A 13114-nucleotide genomic window follows, 5' to 3' on the forward strand; every position below is an offset into this window, starting at 1 on the left:
TTCTTATGTTGGATTTGAACTTGAGCAGCTTATCTCGACGATGTCTTCACGCTTGAATACATTGAGTTTCCGCCGTGTGATTGGCTGATTGGGTTTTTGCATCTGATTTGATCTCATTCATGCCGATCATATTAAAGGGACATCGGTTGGGACACTTGTTCGTGTCCTACTGTTACGTGTCCATTTTTAATGGAACATGTCACAATAGCCAGTCATTCATGGAAAGAGTCACATGGGCACAGGTCCAAATGGTTACGAATGTCAGCCAGAGCAAGTAGTCACTTCACACACAGCTGGGTCCCTCTGTACATCCACACAAAACACTCCAGCATTATGGGTCGGAAGTCTGGTACGAAAACAGATTCTCAAGAAGTACTCGGAAAGCGGCTGTGCCATCCACTTCCAGGAGATTCAAAACAGAAGCACACTTGATCGAACTCACTTTGACGGTGCAGAAGCAGGGAGACTTTCATTTTCCCCCTGCCAAAAATGTGTCAGTCATTTCCTCCAGACGTCCCTCATTATGTACAAGAGGCAACACAAGAGCGGGGTCGACTAATAGCCCCACAACAAGGCCGCCCGCTGTCTGAGCCGAGACTGAGGCAAACCGATTATTAGTGGATGGCTTGATTTTACCGTCATTTATTCGGTTCAATTTTGATGGGGTACACTTTAACCCGCTTCCTGTGGCTGTGACCACAGGCTCTGCCCCTGCATGCGAGCGCGGCCTCCTGACAGAGGCCCGATCAGAGACCGATGTCAAAGTATTCGCAGTGAGTCAGCCCTGGAGATCCGTATAAAGGATGTGGTTTTTTTGATGGAGGATTACTGTGAATTTATTCACAAGTTGCAAATTGTTGAATGACGGAGGAACATTTGTGTGACACCACATTCATTTTGACATTCAAATCTTTTTTTTAAAGCAGATTTTAGGACCTAATACTTTGGGAAGAATACATTTTGCTATTGTATTAGCAGTAGTTCTTAGATTTGCCGCAAAATCCCCAGAGATAATAGTCATGGCAGTTGCAGCTATAAGTCCTCCCTTGATTTTTGCATTTCTGGCATGCTGGCTGACATGAGATTGTCCCTCCAGGTCTCACGCTCGGCAAATAACTTCAGCTTATACAAATACAGTACTTCAGTTTTATTTGCTTTTTATTGAACAATCACATGTGGAATTTCTTCTATCAACAACTTGCATATTCAACATTTCTAGAATTTCTGTTTCTTGGAAATAAGCAGAAGTTATTTTTCGTATGGCAGCATGCCTGGTAAGGATGAACAATATCAGGTAAATATCCTATAATGTTGAGTATTGTGATGATATGAGGATTCTTCCAGTATCGACTGTGGCTTTCTTTGTACATGCATGCTAGCTTAACTGATGACCCTACTGTACATTACGTGTGAATGTGAGTGTGTATGGTTGTCTGTCTCTCTGTGTTCACCCTGTGATAGAGTGGGGGCCTGTCCACAGTGTATCCTACCCTCGCCCATGGTTAGCTGGGATTGGCTCCAGCGCCCTGCGAACATGTACAAGATCAGGTGGTATAGGAGGGATGCAAAGTAGAGTACATGCAAATAAAACTGAATGCAGTTCAGTTTCGTGCTATGTATATCACACATGTTGATATTGTGATAACAATGAACTGTATTTTGAGCAGTTGTACTTATGCATATTATTTCCAGGCCTACTGATGTGCGTAGTGACACTCTTTGTTTAATAGGAAGGATAGAGGCAATGTGCTTGTTATTGTATTACCATCAGTAAACTTTGGTCCCTCTCGATCGGGGATGTCAAAAAACATGCAGCCTGTGGGTCAGAACTGGCCGCTAGAAATGAACTGCGTAAACTTAATCACATCACTTCAGCAACTAATGTAGGAATTTGATAAGCATAAAAATGTTCAAGAACAAATGTGTGTAGGGAAGGATGAAAGACTTTGTGGCCAACCTGCAACCATGGTTGGTGTCAGCCTGACATGTAAAGGTCGCATCTGTGCTTTTAAAAAAAAATAATTTATTAACCCTTTCTTGGTATATTTCAGCTGTATTTTCTGCTGTATAGGATTCACAGCAAGCTTCTTCCAGCTGGTTCAACAACTGTTAGGCGTTGAACCAGCGGGTGTTGTTTTGTTACTTTGTTCAGGATTTAAAGGAGAGAGTTGTTGTTATATCTCAGGATGTGTTTGTGGTGGGTCTCAGTAAGTAGCATGCTCATTCGAGGAATTACTACAGGGATCTGGGCGTGTTGCTGGGATTCTGTTTCTCTCTGCATTCACACACACACACACACACACACACACACACACACACACACACACACACACACACACACACACACACACACACACACACACACACACACACACACACACACACACACACACACACACACACACACACACACACACACACACACACTTTAACGTACAAGTCTCCACCTTTTTCCTCTACAAACACCTTCCTGACGTGATCGCCTATGCGTCTTCCGACGGTCAACGTGTTCTGCGTCTTGATTCAAGGATTTTGTTGCAAAGCAGGTTGTTGCAGGACTCAGTGGCTGGTGGAAGTGACTGACTGAGAAGTCACTTTTAGGTGAAAGAGGAGGCGGCGATAGGAGAGGAGGGGTGGAGGGAGGAGCTTTGCAGCATGTAGCCACGGATGCCTGCACACTAAATGTTTGTGGGTGTAAGAGTCTGTAAATGAGTGTGTGTGTGTGCGCTCACATGGTGTATCACAGGAACCAAAACAGAGGAGAGTCCCGGTCAGCAGAGTTTCAGAGGCAGAGAGAGCAGGAGCAGCACCACTTTAAAAAAAACCTTGAGGAATCCACCACAGCAAGACATCATTGGAAAGGGAGGAGGCTCAACTTTTGATTTGTAATCAGCAGTTGCAGCTGTCACTATCATCAGTCTTCACAAGGAGCTTGAAAACTCACAATGGACCACCCCAGGTCTATCCAAAATGAGATTTCTTCTCTGAAAGGTATTTTCTTTACTACTTTTAATTCACAAATGGGTGTTTGGGAGAGCGTGATACAAAGTTAACAGAGAAAAGAATCAGACTGACATTTTAATGTTGTGTTTCGATAGGAAGGGAGGGGTCACCGACACAGCCATTGTTTGACATGGAGAGGAATCTCAGAATATTCTCCCAGTTAAAAATGTGTTTAACTCAAGCTTTTATTTCAAATGAAAAATAACATTTTGTTGAATTAAAGTGGAAAATTAGCTCGTCCTGACTTGCGTATGACGCGTTCAGTCTGTTGACACAGAAAAGTGTGTCACTTGCCGGCCTGTGTAAACACACAAATGCCGAAAGGAGGGAAGCGTGCTGGTATTTGATTGACGTCCACATGAACCTCACATTTGGCATGCAAACCTTTCTATGCAAAGCTTGAACATCATCTTAACCCTGTGAAAGCTATTTCAGAAATTGTCCTTTGTGAATAGGTAGCCTATATTTTCAATCATCGGCAGCTCTGGTGGCCAAAAAGGTGATTATCAATGCCAAAGATGACATAAAATATGGAGTTGATGTGTAGTTTTTTTTTCTTTTTTAGTTTTCCCTTCAGTATTTGTTTTCCTATGGATGGATGCTCCTTTTGTTGCATCTTCTCAATATGTGGCCTGTCAAGTTTTACCTTTCAGAACCGGTTCTGTGCACGAGCAGCCTGTAGTTTCTGCTGTCTGATGAGTGACAAATGTCTAATGGGTGTCTGTTAGGTTTGTACTATGAACTGAGAATGGCTCTTGACTTTGACTACTCCAGTAAATTTCACAGCAATGAAGACACTGACAGAAAATGTAAGATTCTTGGTGAAAGGCCACAGCTAATCACAGAAATGTTTGAATATTTGTAACGCCTCTTGGTAGATAAACAGAAATGCATTGCTTACACAATCAGGTAAAGAAAATCCGAATACACTAGTACACAAATAAACAGCAAGCTGTTTATTTGTGCACTAGTGTTTTACTGGTCTTGTACCTGAAAACAGCAAGGGAAACCATTTCAAATTTCCTGACAGGCAAAAGAAAACAAGTATGCAACCTCAGCCTACACATGGGTGGCAACTTATCTTGTGTGACATTCACAGGAAATGAAAGATGAAGCTTTGAAGCAGTTCGACTGACAATAAAGATGAATCTCAAGCTATGTGTTTTTTCAGAAAATGTGCTTCTCCACATATTAGAGTTTCATTCAACCATATAAATATCACCTTATGGATATTGTTGTGTTAAAACAAGACTGTTTGAAGTCTCTTTCAAACTAACATTTTTTTGATTGTCATTTTTCCCTAACGGTGCATCACCTGAGTGCATAAAACATTTGGCACATTGGTTATGTGATCTGATGGTGATGTGATGCCTCACCCCTGAAACAGGGGTGAGGCTGCATGTCATGAGTGAGGAATGATAAAAGATCATGCTGGTTAGATTGATTTCTTTGCTGATGAATGAGCACCATAATGTTTACAGAATTACCCAGGCTCACTTGTTTTCTTTTTCTTCTCAAGGAACTGTATTCAGGCTTGATTTCTTTTTTTATTTTAATCAATTCCCCCAATAGAACTTCAGCGACTCACATTTAGTAAGCGTTTCATCTTTCCAGAGTGAGTGATTGTGTAATTCCAGCTGCGTCGCTGTCTGACGCTGTGTTTTCTCTGTGTGTGTGTTTTCACACGCTCGCACTAATAGGAAGCTCCATATTGGATCTCACTGCGGTGCAAAAGCTGAACGAGGCTTTTGGGACAAGTATGTGGAGAGTACCTGAATGTGTGACACTTGTTCATCAGGACTTTTATATTCTGCAGTATCATAATACTTGGATGAGTGATGGCGCAGCACGCTGCTGTACGGACTCATTCAAGCATCAGAGAGAGTGCAAAGTGGAGGTTGGTTTCCAGGAAGCTGTCGGATGCATGACGGGTGTGTAATTAATGGGATCTCTCCAGGAGTCTATCTTTCTTTCTTCCTCTGTCAGCCCCGCTGTCTCTCCATCTCAACCCCGGATCGATTTCGGTGTCGGATGCTCTTCCTGAGCGGAGAGATCTGCGTCCATATAAAATTCCCCCGTTGCTACCTCATAGCAGCTACTATGTGCAGTAGGACAGGACCTGTGGTGTCAGCTGCCATTCTGCATAAACAAATAGTGTCACATCTGGCACTAGTGGGAGAAAAAACATTATCATCATCCTATTGATATATATATCTTTAGTGCATTATTTTCAAACCCATGTGACATTATTTAATTTTTGCTGATTTGGTAAATGACACTAAGAGACTTTTATTAGTTTTTACTATTCATTCAGCTTATTCACTTTTAAACCCTTAAGTTAGAATTTATTTTAATCGTGTCAATGTCCACATTTCATAGACATTACCGTTGGAGTTTCCTCTTACAAAAATGTCTTTAAGTACAAGATTTTCAGAAAATGACTACTTTATTATCAAACTCTGGCAACAAACTTCTGAAATTGAGTTGTGCTTATATTGCTCCGCAAAACATCACTGGTGGATAACTTGTCCATTTGTTGAAGGCCTTTGCATGTTGTGTTTATTTGTCTGCTGGATCTGTTCACTAACCCATCCTAACCCGCTGGCTCAAGCAGTTCCTCTCAGATTCAGAAGGGAGAGCTCTTACATGCCATAGTCTCTTCTTCTGTTTTCTGAGGGAAATAACTTATTACGCAGGAAATTCTCTTTGGATTCTGATTGTTTCAGTCCAGCATGTCTGAAGCAAAAAGGAAATTAAGCCATTTTTCTTTCTTTTTATTTAAACTTTTGTATCTTCACCCATTATTGCTTATGCTAAAACCCTCAAAAATATTGTTTTTGCATGTTTTACCCCAAATGACTCAAGGCAATGAACTCTTGACGGCATTACTAAGACTCCTTGCCATTCCAGCTTCTAGTCAAATGTAATACGATGAAGCTTTGTCTTTTTAGCATGCTTTATTTAGTAAACACTTAATCACAATCAGAGGGAATCTCCTGACCTCGTCGCACGTATTCTGGGAATGCCTTTTCATAATGACTACTGCTTCCATTTCCGTCTTTTTGTGCCTCGGACATAGAATTTTTGCCACTGACCTGCCTGTCAGACTGCAACACCATTTCCTATTTTCAGACTACTCTTGCGTAGATACAATTTCCTTTTGTAAGACATGGCTGCACCTCTGTTTCCTGGATGGAAACTCCTATGGCAAAGGTGACATTCTACACTCTCTTGTCGAGTCTGAAGTCTGAGGCCGACGCAGTGGTCCTGAAAACGGTTGCTATTAGTAGGTTTTTCAACTGTGACTTCTGAATTGTTTCACCGCCCTGACATTGTGTGAATCCCGTTTTGCAGAGAACACTGTACACAAGGTGTTTTCTGCATTGTGTTAAGGGTTATTAGTTCCCTGTCATTGCATATTGTGGCGTCAGCATTCACACGTCTGTGTGAACTCCTTCTGAAGATTCATTCTGTGTCTCATGCAAACGATGAACTGTGCCAGTAACGAGATGGCTGGCCACGTTATCACCAGTTTGCTGATCACAGAGAACACTGTTCTCATTGAGGATGGCTTCGGACCCACGTTTGCTGCCAGACATGAGGAGGCGCCACAGCATGATATAATGATGAATGCATTCTCATTTTACAACAGAGTGTGAGGTATTGCATCCTCTGTGAGTGTTTACTTTGCAATCTCATGCCTTTATAGTAGTCTAAAGAGTATGTGCCTCTGCTCAAGGGAGAACAATGTCCACAGTGATTATAAATGACTAATGCATACCTATGACTTTATGCATGCTCACCATTTCCTTTTATTTACCATTTCTGCAAGGCTTTCTTTCATTTAGCCATTCCATCATTGTGGTTATTGCACCGTGACATCAAGCTAACACCTGTGAGTTGAGAGCTTGCTTGCTTGTGTTGCAAATTAACTTTTTCACTGACATATCCGTTGAGAAATTAAATTGTTTGAAATGAATAGTTTGTACACATTAATGAAATCAATGTCTTGGCACTGGGACCGCCAGATGACCTTTAAACTCCATGTATCATAAAAAACACCAATACTGATAACATGTATTGTCTTCTTGGTGTTGGGAGCACAAGGCAGAAAGGTGAAAGGTCATATGCTAAAGCAGGTAACATTTGGTTTGACCAATGGGTTTGACTCAAACAAGGGTCAAATTCTGATGACTTGATAATGGAAACACAACCTCTTTAAGCAGACAGGTGTCATTGGGTGTTCCAGGTATGCATTAAGAGTCACAATCTACCAATGGTAGTCCAAAGAAGAACAGCTGGCAAAAGGAACATGGACATTCAAAACTGTATTCAACATTGGAATCAAAACTGGCCTGTGAGATCTAAGCTTCATGTGGTACAAACCACAGAATACTCTGTCAGTTTCCAATAGACTGATGTCAACATACATATGTATTGACTGCCATCCACGTGCAAATGGAGCTGCTTGGCCGGAGACCGGTCAGGGTACATTTACTGACCTTTGTCCATTACGGATTGCACCCAAAGTAGACATGTAGGTGTGGGAATGGGAACCAAGTGCAATGGACGAACACTTCATTTGTCACTTTTGGTTGTTGAGGGTTACGTGCCTGAGTAGAGTTTCTCAGAAAAAAGTTGCAGCAGGATACACTTTGAAAAAATAAACAAATATCTGGCAATCAGGCAGTATCTGGTCTGAATATCCAGGCAGTGTTTTCCTTGGTCATCTTGAATACTTGCATCCATGTGCCGACTTAAAAAACATTGTCGCGGAGCACAGAGTTATTCCCTGATTGCAGTGGCTGCTCTCAACAGGATAAATGTACCTTATTGTCTTGCTCAAAGTGTTCAGGAATGCTTTGAGGAACCGGCTGCAAATTTCAAGGTTGTGCTTTAAAATCAGATGTAATATTCGGGATACACCGGTTCAAACGTGCCTTATTCATGAATCACGTGCAGAAGAACTGTTTACTTCACATGCACTGCACATGCACAATAGCAGAGATTTAGAAAAGCTGCATTTTCCATGGAGACGGCTGCATAATGCTTTCCAATTAGCTTACGATATGTTGTTTTACGCAAGAGTAATGTACCTTTTTATGTCCTTTATTGATTAATCCAGAAAGCCATCTTGGTTAAAATATTTGTTCAAGTAAAGTTCCTTTTTTTAAATGTTGTGAATTCTCTTTGTTTTGATTCCTATTCATTTTTATACCAGGGAATCACTGCAGTTCATGTTTGAAAGGCATTTGTAACTTCCAGATACTATTTTATTAAACGTGTTTGTCCTTTGCAATGGCTCCACATCTGACATTTTAGCCATTTACTCTTTAGAACTGAAGAAACAATGGAGTACAAAGACGGGAAGGCAAAACCGCATGAGGTTTTTGAAGTTTCAGGAAGTTGTAGCTCCTTTGGTCAAGTGTCTTGATGACATACGTCATATGTTTACTCTGTTGCTGTTATTCTTCTGTGCAGTCGGGGTCTTTCGTGGTGAAATGGATATGTTTTCTTGTTTAGTATTACAGTAGTCTGAATCAAATCAATGTAATCCATCTTGGCTGCAGTTGCACAATCAGGCACGGTGTTACTCCCACCGCAAGCAGTTAAACTTCAATCAGACTCAGACGGCGGCCAAAAGAGACACCAAACTATTGACAAAAGCTTTGTGTGAGAGATTTGGAATGAGAGGGTAATTCAAGGCTCAGGGAGAGTATGCTCAAAATTCAAGAGCGTGGTTCATGTTTTTCCACTGTTTGGCAGAAAAATACAGTTTTTGGACTTTGAACCTGAAGGAATGATCAGCAGCCAGCCACTTGAACTTGAAGTAAGATAAGTCGCTGTAGTCTTCCACTCAGCATGCAAGTACGGCAAAATAAAATTAGCTGGTCGACTGCAACGAAACGGAAAGAAGAGAAGCAGTTTGTATCTTGTTGAAAGCAATTTCCGGATCTGTTGTGAATCAGCTATTGAGTAATTTTCAACTAATTTCGCCTGTCCCAAAAAAAAAGATCACGGATTAACACATGACTCCTTTTCCCACATTTTGTCTGCAAACAAACTGCCTAAATGTTCTTGTGACTCAAATTCACTTCATAACAAACATTCACTAAAAGCACCATGGTAAACAATTGAGAAAAAAATGATGACGATCATTAATGAGAAGTAAATACTATGAATTACTTAATTAAAACACAGTTTTCAGTCATTTATTTTGAGTGTAATATGGATTAATTGAAATTATATATTAAATTCTATACATGTAACAGTTACAACCATTGCAAACTATCCATATATGTATTATATAGTACTATAATCTAAAATGAAATGCAAACATCAGAAAACACATTGCTGTCACAAGAAACCTCTGAAGTTCAGGCCAAATCCAAAAAGTTCATCTTCTAGAAATGCATACTGCACCTTTTTACCTCGTGTTGCGGAGCCAGGGTCCAAGGAATGCTTAAAATCATGATAGTTTGCAGAAGACTGCTGCCAGAAGAGTCCAGAAGAAATACACTTGGACTAAAACAAATAGTACTCAAATTAACTGATGAATACATTTTGAAATACAAACGTGTGTACTGGACTCGTCATTGTGATTTTCAGTCAGTTATTGCATACTCAATTGACGACCTTCCAAAATTAACTGCTAATGCAGTTTCTTGGACTTTTGAATTCAAATCATTGGAGCTCAATAACCAAAAGCATACACAATATTGTCTTTTCCCTTTTTATTTGTGAAACCGTAAAATTGTCAGAAGCCCTTCTATTGGGAGTAGTGACTTGTGGTGCACAGGTGAAGTGCCTCCTCATTGTAATGGGAGTAATCAGTCACCCCTTCATCATTGTTTCTCAGAAAAACACAATCCTTCTCAATTAGAGCCTAGTGTCATTATGGTGAAGGTGTTTTGTGTGTGGTCTGTCTGTCCTGTGTGGTCTATTTTAGAGGCTTTCACAGAACAAAAGAAAGCAACTCTTATTATTGTTGACTTCTTGCACTTGCATCCTTTCCTCCCACTTTTTTTTTTTTAGTTTCCTACCACATGGGGCTCATTAAAATTATGTTATTTATTGAACATCAGGCTTAGTCTTACATGTTCCAGCTGCGGCACAATCCAGTGAAGACAAAATCACTTGTTCAAAGCTGCTGTAATGAGGCACATCAACAGTGTTTGTCACAGGCTTCGGTTTCACACCCTTCTCCACAATGCCTCGAAGCATTTTGCACACAATTCAAGACATTCCTGAGACACAGTTATCCCCATAAGCAGCAAGGGAAGTGCATCATGTGTAGTTTTCCATGCACGCTGATGAACTATTCTTGGTGATGGGGAAGCCCAGGGGAAAGACCTTACAGTATGCTTTGGCTGATCCACAGCTGTGATTTGACTTGGTGTCTCCCCCATGATAAATACAATGAGATAAAAAAGTAAAAGGAAAGCCAAGCCCTGTCAACATCTCACTGGGGATGTGTCTATTTGTGGATGAGCGTGTGTGTTTGGGAGGTGAGTGCATGAAGAGAAATAGCTTTTGTCTTGTGGAATTTGGTTGTAAAAGCAGAAAATGTCAGCCAAGAAGTAGCAAAGGACACAATCCAGACATTTCAGAGTGTAGTGTTTATTATAGCTTATCTTTATTGGACATCTAATAATGAATTTGTTTGACCGCTCAAGCAGTGCAATACACATTTCAGTGCCAGCTGTTATTGTAATCAAAACATCATAGTGTACATACAAAAGCATGCAAAGTAATGGAGTTATAAAATAAAGTGTTTTGTATAAAGGTTTTGTATAAAGGTTTTCTGTATGTAACTGTAAAATTCAAAAATGTAGGTGCAATATGACTGAACAATGCGTTAAAAGTAGTTTAGTTTCAAGCTTGCAAATGCTTGTAACACCTATCGGATAAATCAACCTATTACATGAAACTGCCACTCGTTCATCTTAATAAAACACTACGACTAAATAGCATAACTAAAGCAGAAACATTTACCAGTATAGTCCCTTAGATCTGCCGTGAGAAATATGAGCTGTCTAAGAAAATGGTAATATTTGATGAGCATTTGACAGTTGGATTTGTCAAAACCTGAGTTTTCTGCAAGAAACAAAGAAGTTTGCTCCCACTGTCTTTACTTGAATAAATGAATGAGGATATATTACATAATTTCCCCATTTACATTGTAAAGTTTTCAAGAGAAAATAGAAAACTTTCTTTGCATTTTAATTTTCCATGTTCAAAAACACCTCGGAGTTGCTGGAAATGCAGCTTTTTAAAGCAGCTCCCAAGACAGAATTTTTTTTTTTTTTTTTGAAAACTCTTCGACTCCATCTCGATGCAAACGGGGAAAACGCACTCTTTTGAAATGCTTATACTGCACATATGCACCACGGCTGTAGTGGATAGATCTTATGCCCATGCCTCAGTAGATGGACAATAACGGCAATGTTTCCTCCAGAGTGTCGTGACTCCCCGTCCATATTCTCTTGCGACTTGGAAATTTTATGGTTGAGGGTCACCTGTAATAACAATCCAACTTTGTCGTCTGTCCATACAAATGCCGTGTACTTGCGATTGTTCAAGTTTATAATATATTATTCTCTGCTTGCATTTGTGTTTTTGTTACACAAAGAAGAGCACCCACTAGTGGCCCAACATGCTATCTACATTGTTTCCGGTGTTTCTGTATTTCTGTGTAAATGTACATCTTTTTCAAAATGTTGCTGTCAAAACATGAAACATTATGCAAGTGGTTCCTAAAAGAATTTAGGTCAAAAGATTGTTCAAAATGTTGCACTGTTGGGTTCTCAAACTATAAAAACAATACTAATATTAAGGTGAAAAACATCAATCATCATAACATTGAGACATTGAACCAAATTAGCAAATGCATCCATTTGTGACTGACGGATGGAAAAGAGAAACTACTCAAAAGGAAGTGAAGGCTCCCATCAAGGTGTGCTGTTCTGTTGATAATCTATAACGGTGTTTCTGAAGTGCTCTGTGGCTGTAGTTTCCAACCTTGTTTCCTTGGAGGCTGCTCAGATTAGAAAGCCTCCTCTGTCTCTGGAGTTGTTACAGTGACGACTGGTCGACACGCCTTTTCTCTCAAACTGCTGTAAAAGGACAATAAAAACCGGAAGAAATTTCCCTGGTCTGCATCTAGTAGATTCTGTCCTAATGTGCTTTTTAATAGATGTACAGCTGTTGATACCTTCAGAGCAGGCAAATCTTCGGGACCCCTGCGATTTCTGATCAGGCTTGAAATCACCACATTTGTCTCATCGGAGTCTATTTGATATCTTCAGCACTGGGTTAATGTGTGTGAGGCTGTGCAGCAATTTAAAACGAAGTGTTAATCATTAACCCTCTGTTCAGAACGCCTGCTTTGCACTGCAGCTTTTATAAGACACCACTGTAACCAATGCTGGTATTTGCATTGGTCGCAGGATATAATTCATCCTGCACGTTGGACTTTTTGCAGCTTCCACCTGCACAAATTTCATTGCTGCGAGCCTGATGATTTTTTTAGTAGACCTAATTGAATGTCCTGATTTTATACATAATGCTATATATAAGTCAACAGGTTCACCTCACCTGATGTAGCATTTCTCTTTAGCTTGACTTCCCTGGCCATGAGGCTGCAGTATGTGGCGCTGGTCCAGAAAGTTAAAACGCTGCAGCTTCATGCCACAGTGTGACTCCGCTGGCATTCCTTTGATCAGAAGACTGCACTTTTTGTCCGATTGTTCCTCTGTATTTCTGCTGCTGCATGTCGGCATTATGACGCCCTACCATAGTACTTTAGGGGGGGGGGAAACAAAGCTTTTTATCTTGCTCAAAGCTGCGTGAAATAACTGAAATCTAGATATGTCCGATTATTTGATTAAAACAGTCAAACAAAGAACATAAAGCTCTTGTTTGGGGTATAATTTTACCCTTTCACTCGCACTGCTCTTCAATTGACGCCCTTGTTTGCCTTTGTTGCGTCCCTGAAATCGTAGCCGTTTCTCAAACACTTCAGCTTCATACTCGCACATGCACACAAACAGGCGTATTATTATGCAGGGCGGCTCTGACCTGTGAAGGAGGAGGAAGAGGAGGAGGAGGA

At 40.5% G+C, this 13114-nt stretch overlaps 1 protein-coding gene across 4 annotated transcripts in view; it reads left to right on the forward strand.

Annotated features, from left to right (window-relative positions):
* The window catches only part of LOC308133581 (plectin-like), a 126754-nt gene that overhangs the window by 22069 nt on the left and 91571 nt on the right, over window positions 1-13114 (forward strand). For 2 of the 4 annotated variants that reach the window (XM_080501016.1, XM_080501017.1), the window contains exon 1: window positions 2931-2991. The exons of the other annotated variants lie outside the window; for them this stretch is intronic. In XM_080501016.1, coding sequence (XP_080357142.1) covers window positions 2946-2991 — 46 coding nt within the window. In that variant the 5' untranslated portion in view covers window positions 2931-2945. Of the gene's footprint in view, window positions 1-2930; window positions 2992-13114 lie in introns of those variants that run through there. 4 annotated transcript variants of the gene reach the window in all.

The sequence above is a fragment of the Blennius ocellaris genome (assembly GCF_963422515.1).
Source record: "Blennius ocellaris genome assembly, chromosome: 8".
NCBI lineage: Eukaryota > Metazoa > Chordata > Actinopteri > Blenniiformes > Blenniidae > Blennius > Blennius ocellaris.